The 21,680-nt window shown below is 41.1% G+C and overlaps 4 protein-coding genes across 4 annotated transcripts; 1 reads left to right on the plus strand and 3 right to left on the minus strand.

Annotated features, from left to right (window-relative positions):
* The first annotated feature begins 567 nt into the window (after positions 1 to 567).
* LOC130406609 (olfactory receptor 2K2-like) lies at positions 568 to 4,533 on the plus strand. Its single transcript, XM_056612274.1, has one exon. It carries the CDS (start codon positions 3,518 to 3,520, stop codon positions 4,454 to 4,456), a length of 939 nt encoding a protein of 312 aa, XP_056468249.1. The 5' UTR covers positions 568 to 3,517; the 3' UTR covers positions 4,457 to 4,533.
* An 8,133-nt stretch (positions 4,534 to 12,666) lies between these two features.
* On the minus strand, positions 12,667 to 13,602 carry LOC130405344 (olfactory receptor 52N5-like). The gene has a single exon (XM_056610404.1). It carries the CDS (start codon positions 13,600 to 13,602, stop codon positions 12,667 to 12,669), a length of 936 nt encoding a protein of 311 aa, XP_056466379.1.
* Positions 13,603 to 16,002: 2,400 nt separating this feature from the next.
* Positions 16,003 to 16,902, minus strand: LOC130405345 (olfactory receptor 52K2-like). Its single transcript, XM_056610405.1, has one exon. It carries the CDS (start codon positions 16,900 to 16,902, stop codon positions 16,003 to 16,005), a length of 900 nt encoding a protein of 299 aa, XP_056466380.1.
* Positions 16,903 to 18,962: 2,060 nt separating this feature from the next.
* On the minus strand, positions 18,963 to 19,904 carry LOC130405346 (olfactory receptor 1509-like). Its single transcript, XM_056610406.1, is given in 1 exon segment — positions 18,963 to 19,904. A coding segment is annotated over 1 exon segment (942 nt).
* Positions 19,905 to 21,680: the final 1,776 nt, after the last annotated feature.

Consider the following 21,680-nt stretch of genomic DNA (forward strand, 5'->3'; position numbering starts at 1 on the left):
GTGCAACAGGAGGATTTCAAAGCTCAGTTCCCCACTGTATTCTCGGGTCTGGGAAAATTAAAGGAGCCCTACAAGATTGCATTGGAGCCGGATGCTGTCCCATACGCCCTGTCTTCTCCACGGCGTGTGCCTCTCCCACTGCGTGATAAGGTGAGAACAGAGCTTGACCGTATGCAAAGCATGGGGGTGGTTTCCAAAGTGACACAACCAACACCATGGTGTGCTGACCTTGTCGTCGTAACCAAGGCCAAAGCCCTAAGATAACTCAAGGAAGAGGGACTGACACTAAATGGGGAAAAATGTGAGTTTGCAAAAGGCAGCATGATGTTTCTGGGCCATTGTGTCACTGTGGACGGGGTGACACCTGACCCAGGGAAGATAAAGCAATACAAGAGATGCCTGCACCAACAGATATCGAAGGGGTGAAGAGAGTGATGGGAATGGCCAATTACCTCAGTACGTTTTTGCCCCATCTTGCATCCTACACACGCCCGATCAAAGACCTGCTGTGTGGAAAGAGCGAGTGGTGTTGGGAAGAGCCACAGAAGGAGGCCTTTCAAAGGCTCAATGCAGAACTGAGTTCCACACAGGTGTTTGCTGCATACTCACCGACAGCTGAAACGTGCGTGTCGGCGGACGCCTCATCGTTTGGACTAGGAGGGGACCTAACTCAATAGCAGCCAGATGGAACATCGAGACCCATTGTGTTCATCTCGAGAGGTATGTCTGATACCGAAAAACACTATGCACAAATAGAGAAAGAAGCTCTGGCAGCTACGTGGGCATGTGAGCGTCTGTCCTCCTATCTCATCGGACTGAAATTCAGATTAGAGACAGACCACAAGCCACTAGTGCCATTGCTAAGCACCAAGGCTCTCTACAAACTTCCCCCGAGAGTGCTGAGATTTAGACTGAGGCTGCTGAGGTTTACTTATGACATTGTACATGTGCCAGGTAAAAGCTTGATAACTGCTGACACATTGTCAACAAGGGCCCCTATAGAGCATACTTTCACACAGGAGGAAAGAGAGAACGAGGCTGCGGTCACCGTGTTCGTGGATGCGGTCACTCAGTCTTCCTGCCACAGAGCCCAGATTGAAAGAAATTATAGAGAGACAGAAAACCGACCCGGTCTGTGCGAAGCTGATCAGGTACTGTGAGATGGGGTGGCCAGAAAGACATATGCTCCCCCCAGAGCTGTCCCCCTTCTGGCCTGAAAAGGGTAACATCACAGTGACTGGACAGCTACTTCTCAGAGGCCAAAGGATTGTGATCCCACGTGACAAGAGACGGGAGATTCTTCATAATCTCCACCGTGGGCACCAAGGGATCGTAAAATGCAGAGCAAGGGCCCGCCAGTCAGTTTGGTGGCCAGGACTGTCTGTCCAAATCAGTCAGATGGTGGAAAACTGCAGCACGTCGTGCTCACAGCATAGGGCAGAACAGCGAGAACCGTTGCTGACCACACCTGTGCAAGATAGACCCTGGAAACGAGTCGGCTCAGACTTGTTTTTCTGGGAAAATGAGACATATCTTCTTGTAGTGGACTATTATTCACGGTACATAGAGGTAGCCCATCTCAAGGTAGCTTCAGCGGTGACTGTTGTAGCTGCCCTCAAGGATGTTATCGGTCGCCATGGAACACCAAAGACTGTCGTTTCTGACGATGGGCTGCAATACAGTTGTTCACTGTTCGAGTCCTTTGCCATGGAGTATGGGTTTACTCATGTCACAAGTAGCTCCAGATACCCCCAGGCAAATGGCGAGGCGGAGCGGGCGGTGGCCACAGTTAAAGGATTGTGGAAAAAAGGAGGTGACAAAGCAAAAGCGCTAGACATATCGGGCTACACCGTTGGAGAGTGACTACTCCCCAGCACAACTTCTTATGGGAAGACAAATTCGCTCCGACATACCACAACATCCAGCAACGCTCCGTCCTCAGTGGCCGAACATCAAGGGCTTCAGAAGGTCTGAAAAGCAGGCGAAGGAGGACCAACAACGCCGTTACAACTTGCGTCACAGAGTTCGCTCCCTGCCACAACTGCCGCCAGGTCAGGACGTGTGGCTGACAAGAGAGAGGAAGCAGGGCACCGTCATTCAGAAGGCGGTAACACCTAGGTCCTACCTCATTCTCACTGATGAAGGACAGCTCAGGCGTAATCGCACCCACTTGCGCCCAGTACAAAATACACAGCCACAGACAACGCCAGACACAGAAGAAATACCTGATACAGGCCTGATACAGGCCTGATACAGACACACCCACTGCCACTACTTGGGAATCAAAGAGCCACACACATACAGAGGCAAATAACACATGTGACCTCATCAGGTCGTGTCTCAGGCCCGCCGCGGCGTCTGGATCTCTAAGGACTGTTGGACTGTGGTATGAGCTGTTGAAGAGGAAAAACAGTGAAAAGTTGTGCACTTTTTAGATTTAAGTTCTCTGTTTATGTTTACAGCTTTATGCTTTATGTGATACCTGTAAGAGGGTTTAAGTTCTCTGTTTATGTTAACAGCTTTATGCTGTATGTGATACCTGTTGGAGGGTTTAAGTTCTCTGTTTACGTTTACAGCTTTGTGCTTTATGTGATACCTTACAAGAGTGTTACTAAGGAACCTGCAATATTAAGCTTTAGGTAATATATAGTTATATATGTTGAGATAACTATCCGAGTTAACAGTGAACCATGTTTGTTATTGGAGGGATTTCTTACTTAAGGGGTAGATGTTGTGTAAAGAATATAGCGGAGATGTAGGTTGTTGCACGGACCCGTTTAGAAGGGACACAGGACTTCCGGGATTGGAGAGTAAACACGTTGAATGCAGCTCCGTCTCTGTCTACTTCATTAACCCTAGCCTAACGTAACATGACCCATTGTTGTTATTATGATATTGAGACAGTCATGATCAGTGTCCTATAGCGTCCATTTTTTGTGAGTCTCAATGTCTACTTCAAATGCAGTTAGAAATATGGGACAGTTGCTTCATTTTGTTTATATGCTACAGGCCGAAAGACTAAATTAATATGTAACTTACTTGCTCCTTTTAAGTATAACATTGCTTCGGGAGTCCAAATCCTCCACTGAAAAGGGCGGAAAGTTAGCCTGGGGCACACACTGGTGCGACCCGAGGGCGAATTTCCCTAGCGCCCTCTATTGACCCACCCCCACTGCCTACAATACTCTTTTGTTAATATAATATTTTCCCTGTGATGCTCATGATAATGTTTAATCCTGCCTCATTTGGATTGGATTGGAGGTTGGCTATGTGATTGGATCCAGTTCATTAATATTAAACAACCCTCTGATTTAAAAGGTCATAGCAAAATCTACCACAGAACTTGTTGGTGGCAATAACTAAGATGATAGACCAAAATGTAGTAAGAGATTACTTGTAAAGTTATGATCTGTTTCATAATTGGATGCGCTATGGTAAATATTGATAGGTGAGGCAATAGATTGCTTTTAGGCTTTGTTAATTACTTTTAACATTCATACATTGTCAAAGTGAAAAAATGAACTCACGAAATTTCTCTATTCAAATAACAGAATTTGTTATCGAGGGTTTTGAAAAAGTTGAAAGAAAAATGGCAATAGGTGTGGTGATGTTAATTGTTTATGTTTTAATCATTTTAGCTAATACACTCAACATCGTATTTGTCATTTTAGACAAGAAACTACACAAACCAATGTATCTTCTGATTTGCAATTTGGCTGTTGTTGATATGCTGTATAGTACAAGTTCATGCCCAACTATGATTGGTGTATTATTGGCTGGTGCGAATACGATATCCTATGCGGCATGTTTCATTCAAATGTTCATCTTTCAGGTAGCTGAAACAATGGAGCTGTTTGCTTTAGCTGTCATGGCCTTTGATCGCTTGATTGCCATCTCTTTTCCATTGAGGTATCATAGCATACTAACAAATGTTCATACCATAGCCATAACATATTTCCTTTGGGTCGCTGCCTGTGCCTTTGTCACCCTTATGCCTGTGCTTTTGATACCTATGCCTCACTGTTCCAACAGGTTAACGTACGCTTTCTGTGACTTCCCCGCTGTTGTCCGTACCTCTTGTCTCAATCCTTCGTATTATTTTAATTTGGCCACAATCGTATTATTCTTTTTATTATTTTTCACCTCTGGTTTCATTTGCTTATCTTATGCGTGGATTATATCTGTTGTTTTGAAGTCGTCTAAGAATGAGACTAGAAAGTTGCTCAGTACATGTTTCAGTCATCTGATTGTAGTGGTGTGTTACTATGTGCCATTGTTTGTGCGTGTTGTTTTCACCAGAATCGGCCTGGTGTTGACGTTGGAGGAACGACAAGGTTTAATGATTGGGGCCATTCTTGGTCCATCTCTTGTAAATCCCTTTGTGTACTGTTTAAGAACTAAAGAAATAAAAAACAAGTTGTTCGGTATATTTAAGAAAGGAAAACCAATACAATAGGATTGCATTTTTGAAATGCATCTGCTCTAGCTGTATTTTGTATCCTGTAATACAGTGGTTACAGTGGTTTCCATGTAGGTCACAAACCTTTGATGGACCAATTTGGCCATGGGATGGCCTCGCTTTATATTGTCACAAAATATGTTTGTGGTTATCATGAAGGTATCTCCTAGGTGGGTTACAGCCTGAAAGGTTTAGAAACCTCTGTTCTTATGCATCTCACACATGATGTAAATAATTTGTTGTTGGATGTAAAATATTCAGTCAGATTTTCACCAAGTGTGCAGTAAATGTAAATAAAGATTATCAGCAAAAACTGCTCTGAATTTGAGTTATCTTAATACTGATACTAATATGTAAAGAGTTGGCAGATTATAGACTATGTACAATTGTATGTTTGTACATGTGTGAGTGTACAGGAGACTTACTTATGAGCAATAGGGAAATAAACTCACAATCTTAATTATTAAATCATACAATTTTGGATACAAATATTGCTTGTCATTAATATTTTGGTCCAAAATAGTTCATTTTTGAGGTCTCAATATTCCTAGATTTCTTTTACTTTTTTTTCGTGGTCAGGGAAAGAAGTTTGTTTTTATGAATGAGCTCATTTGATTGGCCTCTTTAGCTGTTTCCTGATCAGCATGTTACCAAACCCATTCTGTGCTGCTCCATCATATGGAATAATAGTGCAACTAGTAGTCGCAACATGTTACATGTCATCACATTCTGAATGAAATGCGTGGAACAATGTAGAAATAACTACGTTGTTCTGCTGATTTATATTGTGTTATAATGCAAGCTGCATTGATTATTGCATTTTTCATTGAAAGTCATATTTGTGACAAAAGCTTTCTCTCTTAAAAAATATTCGATAAGTTAATTCATCTGTTGATGTCTTTAATGATCGTCACAAAAGTAGGAAGTGATTAGCAAACTCTGAGTAGCAAACCAAGATGTCTATATATATTTTTGAAATCACACATGGAAATGTACATACAAATATTTGTTGCATCGAGATGCATCGATAATCGCTTCAGAATCGAATCGTTGACCTCATAATCGGAATCTAATCAAATCGTGAGGTGCCAAGAGATTCCCACCCCTTGTAAATTGTCATGTTTTACTTAGTAACGTTGCAGAACATATATAGTACAAGTTTCTGTTGATTGCATGGAAAAGGGATTAACCTACAATTTATATGGTAAGAGCCTGGTAATACCATGGACGAGGCTTCCTTTTACAGTACAGTTTCAGCTTACTTACTGGGTAAATTGTCATGTTTTACTTAGTAACGTTGCAGAAATGGTACAAGTTCCAGTTTACTCCATGGACAATGGAATGTATAAAAAATGATATGGTAATAACGTGGTAAACTTGGGCTGTTACCAACATAAACCTTGGATAACTACAATTGTAACTTGAATTAATAGGTGTTTCTAAGAATTGGTTGCCTAATTTCCTAGGAAGTACACAATAATATCTGAGTTATTACCAACCTAAAACAGTTGAGTTGATTGTGGAGGTTTTACTTAGTACTCCAGCTGTAATTCCTCTGTATTTATCTTCTTATTACCAGTGGTAATTACCCAGTAATACACTATGATTTACCGGGTAATTTCCTCTGTATTTACCTTCTTATTACCAGTGGTAATTACCCAGTAATACACTAGGATTTACCATATATTTACTGAGTAAATATCTAGTAATTAAGGGACTGTAAAAGGAAGGGTTACCAAATAAACCTAGTGCTCATATATTGTTTGTTTGTGTCAATGGCCAACCCTTTATTCAAAGTCATCAGTGTTGGAGTGGCAATCACCATGAGGAAATCCCAGAACTCTAGATCCACAGGGACCTACGGCCCATTGTTTTCCTTTTCTTCCTGTGCTGATTGCTACAAGATGTCTAGGAGTTGCTATTTGTTTGTTAGCTGTTTAAGTGGCGACATCTAGTGGCTCGTGTTGTCATTTATGTTTGCTTTATGTAAAATATATATTTTTCTCCACTGAAACATAGAATTACCTCTTCACTTTCTAACAGTTATGTTTTATAGTCTAATAAGGATTTCCCACACTTGCGTATCGTCAAACAGTATAGCTCAGCTGTCTCTAACAATGGCCAATCTATGCTCTTGCTGCAGGCACGGCACCAAGATGAAATGAACTATTGAAATTTGCCTGGGGCTAATTTCTTTCATAAAATAAAACCATGCATTAACCTGTAACATGCAATTACCTAACATGAGAAGCTTTATAGCAGTGCTAAATATCCTTTGAATTGAATTTCTGAATGATTTTCTGTCATAATCAGCAGGCAGAGGCACATAATGCTTGTGTTAATTATTTTGAAAAGGGAGCATTGGAGTACACAACTTTCCCAGTCATCTGTATTATGCAAGGATTATCAAAATGATCCTGCAAATGAATACATACACAACAACAGGATAAGCAATGCAATAAGCTTTGTCAACATGAACTATACTTTAAACCGCTGTATTTTACAGTACATTATATCCTGGTGGTTATCAAACGGGAAAGCTTGTCTGTGTAGTCCGATTTCATTAAATAACCGCCTTACTTCATGATACAAACAAAGTGCAAATACATATGTTTACCAAACCCACAAATAAACATTCACATGAAGGATTTATGGAAAAGGGAATATTTGAGAACTCACATCAAGGAAAATACAAACAGATTACTTCTAAGGTTTAATTCCCAACATTAATAAAATATTTACCTTTTTCAAAATACACTGCATCTCTGCAGTGAAAACTTGCTAGATTTACTAAATCAAATCTCATCTCATTTTCGTCCGCTTATCCGGGGTCGGGTCGCGGGGGGAGCAGCTCAAGCAGGGGGCCCCAGACTTCCCTTTCCCGGGCCACATTGACCAACTGACGGGGGGATCCCGAGGCGTTCCCAGGCCAGTGTTGAGATATAATCTCTCCACCTAGTCCTGGGTCCTCCCCACTGGACGTGCCTGAAACACCTCCCAAGGAAGGCGCCCAGTGGGCATCCTTACCAGGTGCCCGAACTAGGGCTGGGCGATATGGCCTAAAATAAAAATCCCAGATTCTTTCATAAAAAATCCGATTTCCGATTTAAATCGATTTACATAAAAAAGCATTATGGCAGGCCCTGCCATTGTAAACAGTGTAACCTGTAACATAACATAAAATGTAAAATATATAAAATATAAAATAAAATATTTCTGTAAACATAAAATATTTCTAATGATAAGAGGACTTCTGATAAAGTGCCAACATAACATTCAAACTTTCAACACTGGTCATAAATGTACAGTGTTTTGCAAACAGTAATAATTACTTTAAGAAAGGGAATAGTAACGGGAGAAGAATGAGGAAAAACACACGCACGCAGCTCTTTCCTTCACTGTCTGTATTGAATCAGGAAGAGGAGTGCGATCCCCCTACTGGAGCCCCGAGGCATTACCAAAAGATCGACGAATTACCAACAGATCGACGAATTATTAAACCACACAGATATATTTCAAATGAATTATGTTTACCTCAAAATAGATTATACATCTATGAATAAATTGTGGCATACAACTTGTCAAACTCGCTGCCATGTTTGTGTATCACTTTGGTAAATGCGCGCTCTGTGCGGGGGGAGGGCTGAGCCCATTCCAAACTACGGGAGCTGAGAGGGAAGCGTTTGCGGATGTTGAAGAGAAAACCGATTTTCATTTGAACAAGTCGACGTGAGCTACACACTCGAATTAATCGATAAAATCGGTTTATCGCCCAGCCCTAGCCTGAACCACCTCAGCTGACTCCTTTCTAAGTAAAGGAGCAGCGGCTCTAATCCGAGTTCCTCACGGATGGCTGAGCTTCTCACCCTATCCCTAAGGGAGACGCCAGCCACCCTTCTGAGAAAACTCATCTCGGCCGCTTGTACCCGCGATCTCGTCCTTTCGGTCATCACCCAGCCCTCATGACCATAGGTGAGGATAGGAACGAAGATCGACCGGTAGATCGAGAGCTTTGCCTTGCGGCTCAGCCCTCTTTTCGTTACAACGGTGCAGTAAAGCGAACGCAATACCGCCCCCGCTGCTCCGATTCTCCGGCCAATCTCACACTCCATAGTACCCTCACTCGCGAACAAGACCCCGAGGTACTTGAACTCCTTCACTTGGGCTAAGGACTCATTTCCTACCCGGAGTAAGCAATCCATCGGTTTCCTGCTAAGAGTCATGGCCTCAGATTTAGCGGTGCTGATCCTCATCCCAGCCGCTTCACACTCGGCCGCAAGCCGTTCCAGTGAGTGCTGAAGGTCACAGGCCGATGATCCAATGAGGACCACATCATCTGCAAAAAGCAGTGACGAGATCCTCAGACCACCGAACTGCAACTCCTCCCCACCACGACTATGCCTCGATATCCTGTCCATGTATATCACAAACAGGATTGGTGACAAGGCGCAGCCCTGGCGGAGACCAGCACCCACTGAGAACGAAACTGACTGGCTGCCGAGGACGCGAACACAGCTCTCGCTTTGGGAGTACAGGGATTGGATGGCCCTGAGGATAGACCCCCTTACCCCATACTCCCGCAGCACCTCCCACAGTTTCTCCCGGGGGACCCGGTCATACGCCTTCTCCAGATCCACAAAACACATGTAGACCGGATGGGCATACTCCCAGGCCCCCTCCAGGATCCTTGCGAGAGTGAAGAGCTGGTCCGTAGTTCCACGTCCGGGGCGAAAATCGCATTGTTCCTCTTCAATCTGAGGTTCGACGATCGGCCGAACCCTCCTTTCCAGCACCATGGAGTAGACTTTACCAGGGAGGCTGAGAAGTGTGATACCCCGGTAATTGGCACACACTCTCTGGTCCCCCTTTTTGAACAGGGGAACCACCACCCCGGTTTGCCACTCCTTTGGCACTGTACCCGACTCCCACGCGATGTTGAATAGGCGTGTCAACCATGACAGCCCCTCAACACCCAGAGCCTTTAGCATTTCTGGCTGGATCTCATCAATCCCTGCGGCTTTGCCACTGCGGAGATGTTTGACTACCTCAGTGACCTCCACCAGGGAAATTGACGACGAAACACCATCAACCTCGAGCTCTGCCTCCAACATAGAGGGCGTGTTATTCGGATTCAGGAGTTCCTCAAAGTGTTCCTTCCAACGTCCGACGACCTCCTCAGTTGAGGTCAACAGAATCCCATCCTTACTGTACACAGCTTGGATGGTTCCCCGTTTCCCCCTCCTGAGGTGCCGGATAGTCTTCCAGAAACACTTTGGTGCCGACCGAAAGTCCTTCTCCATGGCCTCTCCGAACTTCTCCCACACCCGCTGCTTAGCCTCCGACACGGCAGCAGCTGCAGCCCTTTGGGCCTGTCGGTACCCTGCAACCGAGTCAGGAGTCCTCCAGGATATCATATCCCGGAAGAGCTTCTTCAATCGGACGGCTTCCCTGACCACCGGTGTCCACCACGGTGTCCGAGGGTTACCGCCCCTTGAGGAGCCTAAGACCCTGAGGCCACAGCTAGCCACCGCAGCTTCAGCAATGGAGGCTTTGAACACCGCCCACTCCGGCTCAATGCCCCCAACCTCCACAGGAATGCCAGAAAAACTCAGCCGGAGGTGTGAGTTGAAGATACCTAGGACGGGGGCCTCCTCCAGACGTTCCCAGTTCACCCGCACTACTCGTTTGGGCTTACCAGGTCTATCCGGAAATTTCCCCCATTCCCTGATCCAACTCACAACCAGATGGTGGTCGGTTGACAGTTCCGCCCCTCTCTTTACCCGAGCGTCCAAAACATGCGGCCTCAGATCAGATGACACGATCAGAAAATCGATCATTGATCTTCGGGCTAGGGTACTCTGGTACCAGGTACACTTATGAGCACCCTTATGTTCGGACATTGTGTTTGTTATGGATAATCCATGACTAGCACAGAAGTCCAATAACAAACGACCGCTCGGGTTTAGATCAGGGAGGCCGTTCCTCCCCACCACGCCTCTCCAGGTGTCTCCATCGTTGCCCACGTGGGCGTTGAAGTCACCCAGCAGAACTACGGAGTCCCCTGCTGGAGCCCCATACAGGACTCCATTCAGGGTCTCCAAGAAGGCTGAGTACTCTGAGCTGCTGTTTGGTGCATACGCACAAACAACAGTCAGAGTTTTCCCCCCTACAACCCTTAGGCGCAGGGAGGCGACCCTCTCGTCTACCAGGGTAAACTCCAACACCGCGGCGCTCAGCCGGGGATTTATGAGTATCCCCACACCCGCCCGGCGCCTCACGCCCTTGGCAACTCCGGAGAAGAATAGAGTCCAACCCTTATCCAGGAGTACGGTACCAGAGCTGAGACTGTGCGTGGAGGTAAGCCCCACCAGATCTAACTGATAGCGCTCCAACTCCCTCACAAGCTCCGGTTCCTTTCCCCACAGCGAGGTGACGTTCCACGTCCCTAGAGCCAGCTTCTGCCGCCCGGGTCTGGTCCGTCGAGACCCCTGACCTTCGCTGCCACCCATGTGGCTGCGCACCCGACCCCAACGGGTCTTCCCACAGGTGGTGGGCCCATGAGATGAAGAGAGGGGGGGTGCCACGTAGTTTGTTCGGGCTGTGCCCGACCGGGCTCCGTGGCAAACCCGACCACCAGGCGCTCGCCATCGAGCCCTCCGTCTGGGCCTGGCTCCAGACGGGGGCCCTGGGCTTCCTCCGGGCCGGGTCACATCTCCTCTTCTTACGTTATTCATTGAGGATTTTTGAACCATTCTTAGTCTGGCCCCTCACCTGTGACCACTCTGCCCTGAGAGACCCTACCAGGAGCACAAGGCTCCAGACAACACAGCCCTCAGGTTCACAGGGACACGCAAACCTCTCCACCACGATAAGGTGACGGTTCCAGGAGAGGCTAAATCAAATGAATAGAAATTCTAAAACAAACTCTTATGAAAATGAATTTCCTTGTGGACTTGTCATATGACGCAACACTCGCAAACACATCTGTAATTGCCATTTGTTTTGTTACAGGGATATCACGATTGCGTTTAGATTAATTGTGCAGCACTAATAGAAAGGGTTTGAAATGTACACTGCAATGTTATTTTGTAAAATACATTGATCAGGAAGGAGTTATGTAGGCCTATGTATTAGCCTACATACAACCTTATGATCAGTTTTTATGCATGTGCTATGTCATCACTGCAGAACGCAATTGTCAATGTAACAATGTGCCTTATTGACTGTAAGGAGGGTCGTGAACATTAAGAAAACTAGAAAAAGTTGAAACTATTTTTTTTTAAATCAATATTTGTACCGGTAATCACAAAGATAAAGCAGAGGAAATTATTAGCTATGTTGCTCAGCTAATGCCAGAACCAGCAAAGTAAATAGAACAGAATGAACACAGCAAGTCAATCTGTTTTTGCTTGCTTATGAAAAGCTGATAATAAATGAGGGTTAATCTATGTAATTAAATATAACATTTACATTGAAGTTATGTTAATTTTTTGTAACAAGTTGATTCGACGAATGCTTTTATGTCAGTGTAAGTTATGTCATATTCCGTTTTACCAGTAGAGTGCGATAGTGTAACGTTGTTGCTTATACGGACTACAGATTTTTCTACCGCTGCCGAGCCATTAAGGTTAGTCGTGGTTTAGGACTATACATTCTTGCCAGCCAAATAATTTCACACAAGAGGGCAGCACATTACAACATACAGAAGCTTTTGCTAATGCTTCCATTGTTTTTGTCCGCTTGTTACTTACATTTGTGGCTATTCTGCTAAACTAAAAATAATTCCTCAACAATATGTGCAATTAAACATTACGTTTCTGCTGAACATAGGACTATTTTCGTCGTTGTCTATGTGTGTGTGTGTGTGTGTGTGTGTGTGTGTGTGTGTGTGTGTGTGTTTTATAAGAAAATACTAGTTATCACATTATAAAGTGTATCAACACATATTTGCATTTCTATAATTGTACACATTTGAAGAAAAAAACTTTTTGAATTGATATTTATATTTAATGGAAAGGTTAGAAACATTATAGGAGGGCCGAACAGCGCTCGACAGAGTCAGAGGCTTAGGAAGTATATTGGGAATTATCGATTAATGTAGAAATTTGATTCCTAAATATTTAGAAATTATATTGATAAAAAACACAATCTGAAATCAAACTCAAAAAGCAAGAATGTAATCATTCATGAAAAGAATCATCATAGAATCAAAATATAAATATTCTTTTCCTGAAAAAAGCGAGTGCTTTCCCACGTATTTCTTTGGTTTTAAGTCCATAGATGATCGGATTCAATGTTGAAGGGAATATTATGGCGGAAGCACCTATAAATCTTCGTAAAACAGGCGATATATTGTTTAATCTGTATGATATGATCGTGAACAGACCCATGCATTCTAACAATAGAAAAACGACCAGGTGTGTTGCACACGTCTGCATGGCTTTTGATTTTGTGTCAGACCTCTTGGTTTTACAACAGGCAACGAGGATGTGAAGGTAGGTGTAAATAATGGATGCGTGGCCTATCAACTGGACGATAGCCACCGTAAAGAGACCATATATGTTGTTGATGGACGTATCTGCGCACACCAGTCCCAGTAAGGACGGATTGTCACAATAGGAGTGCGTAATGAGAGACTTGCAGCGCGGTAAGCGCAAGAGCAAAATGAAAATCACGCTGACCAAAATCAAACTAAACACCCACATCGCTGTAATTAGTTTCATTATATGTGCATTAGTCATGATACTTTGATATTTCAACGGGGAACAAATTGCGACATACCTGTCGTAGGCCATGAGACTGAGAATTAACACGGCCCCGACAGCATACGTGTGAATGCAAAACGCTTGCGCAAGACACGCTGTGTAATGCATCTTTCGGGTGTCCAAGAGTAATTCTTTAATGATCTGCGGGAAGAAGGCGGTGGAGCCGATGAGGTCGTTGATGGGGAGGTTAATGAGCAGGAGGTGCATGGGCTGGTGCAGAGTCTTGTTCAGGACGACTGTGAGGATGAGGCAGAGGTTACAGAACAAAATGACCAGGTAACTTAGTGTGGCCAGAAGAAACGTAGATATCGCAGTCTCGAGGGGCAGGTTTAGGGGTTGCAGATTCAGAATAGAACTTGTATTGTAGTAGATCACCATTTTGTTTTGTTTTTTGAATCCTGGAAAAATAAATGCATTATCAGAAATTAGTGAATTGTTATTCAGAATGCATGTTCATTCACAAGTATGTCACATGTCAAAATCAATGTCATTACAACTTACATTTCAACCTTAATATATTGTGCATAACCTTAAGCATTTCTTTAGATCTCCTCTCTGAAAAAAGTTCTTACCAAGTGATTGCAAAATCACAAATTGTGTAGGCTTACTACTGCACTTTCAACTACAATGTCAAAAATACGTTTTACATCTACGTCTCCAGCTGAATCATCATCTATGGTCAATGGAGATTTTCAACAGTTCACGGTCAAATAAAAAGTTAACAACAAAAATTATTCAATAATGCAGAGAAATATAAGGCAATATGCTTCCTGGCACTAATGCTAACTAACTTCTCTCAGAAGGAGGTTTGTATATGTATCATATATGCCCTGACGTATAACGTAACCAAACCTCAAAACAATGAAAAAAATATTTGTTCAGCCAATAGAAAAAAAGCTAAGAAAATACCAGCACCTTTTCAACTTCTGATGCGGTGCTCAGCCTACAGCCCACCTCCCAAGCCTTCCCAGTGGCCAACCCCTCTTCTCGTCTTGTTCAGGCACGGGAGGGGGGGGGGGGGGGGCTGAATTATCAGGGGAACTGTGCGATATTCCGTTTATGCTGTGGAGTTATGGCTGTATGGATCTATTCTGTTTGATTTAGGGCATGCTTGAAACCGCTATGTAATTATCAAGTTTAAAATCATATCATTATCAAGCTCGCTAACATGCAAGTGTGAGCACAAGAGCCAGGGTGATTGAGTGAAGAGAAATAGAGAGTGCAAAGTGGAACAGTCAGAAAATAAAAGAGAGCTTGCCCCCATAGGTTAGTGTTATAGGTATTCCATAGCGCCAGCAGCCAGTGCAGAACTCTGGCTTGGTCTAATCGGTTTTCGTCAGGTTTCTAGCTTCCCTCAACATGGGGTGACCCTCAGGAAAACAATAATTGGGTCAAAATTCGCCAGAGTTCTACTTTGAGATGTGAGTGGTCTCATTGAAAACACAACCTACTTAAGTTGCAATTAAGATACGACTTTGGACATATTATGGTACTTTTAATAAGCAAGAGAAATGGTGGTTTGTATTGGCATAGTTTCAATTTAATTCATGAAAGTGATATAATTATACAATTTGTTCAAATATGAATATATATATATATATTTATATACATATATAGGGTTAGAAAAATAACTAAGAATATAGCAAGTACTCATACTCAACTAATTTAAATTGTCACATTCTTGTTACCTTTGAAATGATTTGGTTGATGCATCTGTGTCTCTATCATTTTCTTTTGTTGTTTGTGATATTTGATAGTTACTGTTAGGGCTCTCTTGCAAAAGAGATTCTGATCTCAATGAGAATCCCTGATGAAATAAACGTTAAATAAAAAGTTCTAAAGGGTTATTGTGTTCTGCTACTCCAGCTCCTCCCAGCAACTGTCAGCTTTTGCCTCAGTGGGGGCACTATGTCACACTCTGAGGCAGTGGCAGACAGTTAGGTCGACCAGGGCTATAACTTCAACTTACAATTCTTAAATTTGAGGCAAAATGACAACTAAACAGAGATTTTTGATAAAATGTATCATTTAATATGGAAATATGTATTAAAAACATGCATTTACACACTTTCCCATAATGTAATTGATACATTATTGACATTTATCTTCTTAAAAAATATAACAATTGTGTAGCTAACATACAAATTACATAATATATACATCCAATACTAAATATAAATTAAAGTGGTTAAAATGATGCATGCAATATAGTACATTCTTGCAATATCCATTTTATTTAAACGGCTACAACATGTACAGAACATATACATAAGTATATTTTATGTACAAAATTAATGACAAGTTAACAATGAAAATGTATTTGTTCAATTATTGGGAAAAACATGATCTTCTAAAGAGACGGATTATATTCCGCCTGAGTTCTTGGGTTTTAAATCCATATACAATTCTTAAATTTGATCAAAATAAACAACTAAACAGAGATTTTTAATAAAATGTTTCATTTAATATCGACATATTAAAAACATGCATTTACCCACTTTCCCATACTGTAATTTGATACATTATTTACATTCATCTTCTTAAAAAAATATAACAATTGTGTAGCTAGCATTCAAATTACATAATGTATACATCCAATACTAAATATATATTAAAGAATGGTTAAAATGATGCATGCAATATATTGCATTCTTGCAATATCCGTTTTATTTTAACGGCTACAACATGTACAGAACGTATACATAAGTATATTTGATGTACAAAAGTAATGACAAATTAACAATGAAAAGGTATTTGTTCAATTATTGGGAATGATCTTCATGATCTTCTAAATAGACGGATTATATTCCGCCTGAGTTCCTTGGTTTTAAATCCATATACAATTGGATTGAGTAATGGGGGAAATACAACAATGGATACACCTAGGGCTCTCCTCAAGTATGGGGACACACTCTCAAATCTGTGAGAGATTAAACTGATTGCAGTATTAACCTCTAAAAATATAAAAACAATCAGATGTGTTCCACATGTTTGGAGAGCCTTTCCCCTAGCATCTGACTGCTTAGTGATAGCACAAGTCAACAATATCTGGATGTATGTGTATACAACTATTAATAGTGATCCACCTTGAATTAATATGATAGTGAATAAACCATAGTAGTTATTTACGCTGCTGTCTTCACAGACCAGTTTTACCAAAGAGGGATTATTGCAGTATACATCTACTACTCTATTCCTACAAATTTTGAACCGTGCAAAAAGAGCTAAAAGGATGCCAATCAAAGAGATGGTAACCAACCAAATGCTAGTGATGATTCTTATTAAAATATTTGAGGTCATGATAGCATTGTACCGAAGAGGCAAGCATATAGCGATATACCTGTCATAAGCCATCGCACTTAGAAACATTAAGTTCCCTGTACCATAGATGTGAATAGACAGAGCCTGGAGAAAACACCCAGGGTAGGAAATAGCGCGGTTTTTGGAAACAATGCTGGTTACAAGCTGTGGTAGAAAAGCAGTGGCTCCAATCATGTCCATTATTGGTAGGTTTAACAGCAGGAGGAACATGGGCTTATGTAAACTCTTTGTGAAGACAATCGTTGTTAACACTAACATATTAAAGAAAATAGTAATTAAATATGCAAGGGTTCCAAAAATAAAAGCTGGATAAATGTTGCCAGTTTCTAGGTTTAATGATTCCAGCTTCAGTTCCATTTTCCAGTAACCAAGAGTATCATTTAAGTTCATGATTAAATGTCAAGTTATCCTGGAAAAATAATGAGAAGTTAAAAATGTTACTTTTTTCATTACTCCAAAATAGATCTAACATGTACTTGCATCAAACACAGTTCCAGATTAATCGAACTAAATCTTTTCTAACTTTTCTTTGTATCTTACCTGTTAGTGTGTTGTATCTCTTCCATCTACTAATAGATAACCTACAATGCATTTGCATCACAAAGGGGCAGCTCTTTTATAGGCATTCAATTGGCAGGGACACTCAAGAGATGATGCAACACAGCATGCTTTGCTGTATCGAATTGTAACTAAACTAAACCAACTCATAGCCCAGATGAAATTGTACGCACCTAATTGAAAACAAAATGTAATAAAAACATAAGCTAAATTGTTTGGAAACATTTCCTTCCATTTAAATTTTACTTTAATTTAATGCTAGATGTATGAAGAAAAAAAAAACGTTGTCCCATGTCGTTTCCGCATGAGTGGCTTATGACCAAAGTTTACTTCAGGCCCTTGCTCTAAGGATGTTTTGCTCATGCAAAACCATTTTTTTATCCGTGTTCAATTTCACTATTGACCATTGGACTTGAGCCCAGAAAGACTTGACATGACTTGGACTCGGATTTGCCAGATAGTTTATTGTGGCGATCAAAGCCGTGGCTATCAGTCTGTTTGGACTAATAGCCCACCTGGGGGGGTGGCACCGCGGTGACAAGTGGGGTCGGCTACAGCAGCACCTACATCGAGGCACTAATGTCCACGGGGTAAATGGTGTGTTATTATTTTATTATTGTTATATTATGTTATTATTCACTTGTTCGGTTGCTGTGTGAAAATAAATGCAACACCCGTAGCCGTGCGGTGTACGAGGCACGGGAGTTGTATAACCCTGATAACGCTGGGCTCACTTCTGGTACTTCCCTGGCTGATCGCCACAATACATTAATGTTAACTCTTAATTAATTTACGAAGAGAGTCACAAGATCAATCACCGGTTTCCCCTGGTTCCACATTTTCTGATTAGGTGAACATGACTAATCTTTGTCAGATATACATACCTTCAACAGACAATGCTTAATTTATGGTATTCAACAACACAGCAAGTATGCATCACATTGGATCGTTGGCGTAGCCTGCTATTGATATTTCCCTCCAGTTGTACCTCTGTTTCACCTGCAGCTAACACTGTGACGTAATCATGAGGTGGACTGAAAAAGTGTATAATAGCAAACAATACTCTAATGATACCTTCTTTCATCTCATCAAGTTGAATTACTCTTTGATTTTAAACTTTTTTTTTCTTCCCATTTTTCTTTTTTCTCCCAAGTAATTTCCATAAAAAAATCACGTTCTTTTAATTTTCCTTTTTTAATTAATTCATGGGCAGGATCAAATCAAGTAACCCTAACATCTATGTAGTTTTTGTTGAACCTAACTTGAAGAAAACCATATTTAAGTCTTTGGGTTCATTTGCTTGATGGCTGAATAGAAACCGGCCTCCCTGCCACCCAGGAGAGCGGGATTAAGACTCACTTATTCAATACTGTTCTCAATGACAACGAAACACACACAGACTCCCAAATCCTTCTATTTAGGTTAAAACGTTTAATATGAAATACATATTTACATTACGACAATTATTACAAACATTAAACAGAGTTTTTGCCAACAGAATTGTAATTATCTGTTTAATCCTAATTCTAAAAACATGAAAAATTTAACATTCATGTTGACATTCGTATTACATTTAATGAATAATAAATTGTGTTTTTTTTTTGCAAACCTGCATGAGCTATAAATATGAGAATAAACCATACCAGAAAAGATATTTGTTTGTACTTTTACCTTTGCATCCTAGAAGGCAAATAGAAAAGACCATGAATACGATCCATAATTTATTGATTTAAATGAAAATATGTCCAGAAACATTGATAATAGCTAAGTCACCCTTCATGTATATTCCTCACTTGATATTTTTTTCATTGAATAAAAAAAAGGTGCATTGGAATTGTACATGTTTTAGTTCGTTATTTTTAAGTTAACCTTGCTCTTTCAATGATTTTCATCAAGGTTTTGTGAAGCTCTTTTGTGTTTAACCCATATATAAGTGGATTGAGTATAGGGGGAAATACAATAACTGATACACCCAGGGCCCTTCTGATGTTAGGGGACACACTCTCAAATCTGTGAGCCAGCAAAGTTATGAGAGCGTTGTTCTCAAATAATAAGAAAACAATTAGATGTGTTCCACATGTTTGGAGAGCTTTCACCCTAGCATCTGACTGCTTATTAGTCAAACAGGTCAACAAGATATGGATTCATGTATATGTAACTATGATCAGTGATCCACCTTGAAATAATGTGATAGTGAATAACCCATAGTAGTCATTAACGCTACTGTCGCCACAGACTAGTTTCACTAAAGAGGGATTGTTGCAGAATACATCCACAATATTATTCATACAAAATTTGAACTGTGTAGATATACCGAATAGCACTGCCAGAATAAAGATGTCAAATAACCAAACACCTACGATGATTCTTATCAAAATATTGGACGTCATGAGAGAGTGGTACCTAAGAGGTAAGCATATAGCAATATAACGGTCATAGGCCATCACAGTTAAGAATAAGAGGTTTCCTGAACCATAGATATGAATCAATAGAGCCTGGAGAAAACACCCTGGGTAGGAAATAGAGCGGTCCTTTGACATTATACTGTGTAACAGCTGAGGGAGAAGAGCAGTGGCTCCCATTATGTCCAGTATAGGCAGGTTTAACAGCAAGATGAACATAGGCGAATGCAAACTCTTTGTGAAGACAATTGTTGTAAACACTAGTATATTACAAAACAGAATCATTACATATGTAAGGGTCCCAAAAACAAAAGCTGGGTAAATGAAGCCAGGCGGTATATCTAATGAGTCCATCGTCAGCTCCATTGTCCAGTGACCAGGGGTATCATTTATTTTCATGATTGTATTGTTTTAGTTTTAAAAGTATTGCAATTTCCTCAAGAGATTTTTTCCTTTAATAAAAATACAGCATCTCAGTTAACACCTCAAAGAGTTCGATATTCATTGCTAACCTCTTGGTATCTTACCTGTTACACTGTATAGCACTTCCGTCATCAACTGTAATTGATACTGCCCATGCTTGTTCAGTACATTTATGTTCTGCTCATGCAGTGCTCCAGGACAATTATTTTATAACCATGTAAGAACCAGGGAGACCCAAGAGGGACATACAAAATCAACCATCAAGTCAGGGGCTACCCATTTAAATAGAGCTACAGCTATGAAACTGAATCGACAGATGGTCAGATTGGTTCAATTCCCATCAGAGAGGTTCTGGGTTCCATACTAATAATTATAATCAGGTCAAACAAAGAATCTTGCTAAACAATTCCTCAGGTTGCAATCATAAGGGATCAATGCAGGTTCCTTTTGTTAACAAAACAATGACAAAGCAGTTCTCTAACCAGCCCACGCTAAACCATCTGATTTATCACGCAACACTGATACCACCCTCACAACTGAGCTATATGCCAAGGTTGGATGGTCGTCCCTTACATTAGGAAAACATATATATTCTTAAATGTATATGTATTACTTTTTATTTAACACCCTCAACCAGGTTCACATCGAAAACATGTAGCTCTAACAGTTCCATGTACAAATACAAAACCTGGAAGGCTGGTTTGAGGTATTACAATCAATAACTCTAGGACGAGCTACACAACAACATCTGAACTGAACTACTCATTTTTTAAGGGACTTAAAATGTTAATGTACATTTTTGCTCGTACATTCTTCATGTTAGTGAATGTTCTGCTCAATGCTTCTGCTTTTTTAATTTTCTTGTTTGTGAAATATGTCACGCATTGTTATAGTGCACTTTTACAAAACAGATGGATCTCAATGAGACTTCTTGAAAAAATCAAGGATAACAAATGTATTCGTTCAACGTTCAATTCTTGGTAAAACATAATCTTCTAAAGATACGGGTTGTATAATCAAACTGAGTTCCTAGGTTTTAAATCCATATACAAGTGGATTGGGTACTGGGGGAAATACAACAACAGATGCACATTGGGCTCTCCTCAGGTATGGGGACACACTCAAATCTTTAGAGAAACAATACCTTCCACTCAAACTTTACTTTACCTTAAGGCTAAATGTATGAATCTAGCTTGCAAACAAAGTCATTTGCTAGCTAGCCAGCAGAGCTTGGGTTAGATAACTTTGCTGACGAGCTAAGTTATCTTCAGGCCCTTAAGCTGAGGATGTTTTGCTCATGCATAACTGACAACGACTGGATTCATTTGGCCATTCTTTCATTGAATTGCAATGAATAATCGTGTTCCACGCAACAATAAGTCAAACAATCTCTTATTAATTGCCCATTTAAATCATCTTATGGAATAAAAAAAAACTTTTATTTGAAATCCGCCACTCTGATTGCCAATATGGTAATGTCAGTTTCTTTTTTCCGTGTTAAATGTCACTATTGACTATTGACTCAGCTATTCCAGCTAGTATATTGTGGCGATCACAGCCGTGGGCCTCGCCAGTGTGCTGGGGTTGCCTCATGGGTACATGGAACGGTGCGGGCTATTGGACTATAATAGCCCCCCTGGGGGGGTGGCACCTCGATGACTAGTGGGGTCGGCTACAGCAACATCTACATCGAGGCACTTATGTCCATGGGGTATATGGTGTGATATTCCCTTGTACTGTGTGGCTGTGTGA

The sequence above is a fragment of the Gadus chalcogrammus genome, chromosome 16 (genome assembly GCF_026213295.1).
Source record: "Gadus chalcogrammus isolate NIFS_2021 chromosome 16, NIFS_Gcha_1.0, whole genome shotgun sequence".
In the NCBI taxonomy this organism is placed as follows: domain Eukaryota; kingdom Metazoa; phylum Chordata; class Actinopteri; order Gadiformes; family Gadidae; genus Gadus; species Gadus chalcogrammus.

Excerpts from the sequence above, each read along its gene's own strand:
- LOC130405344 (XM_056610404.1), bottom strand. The coding sequence starts at position 13,602 with ATGGTGATCTACTACAATACAAGTTCTATTCTGAATCTGCAACCCCTA.
- LOC130406609 (XM_056612274.1), top strand. The coding sequence starts at position 3,518 with ATGAACTCACGAAATTTCTCTATTCAAATAACAGAATTTGTTATCGAG.
- LOC130405345 (XM_056610405.1), bottom strand. The coding sequence starts at position 16,902 with ATGGAACTGAAGCTGGAATCATTAAACCTAGAAACTGGCAACATTTAT.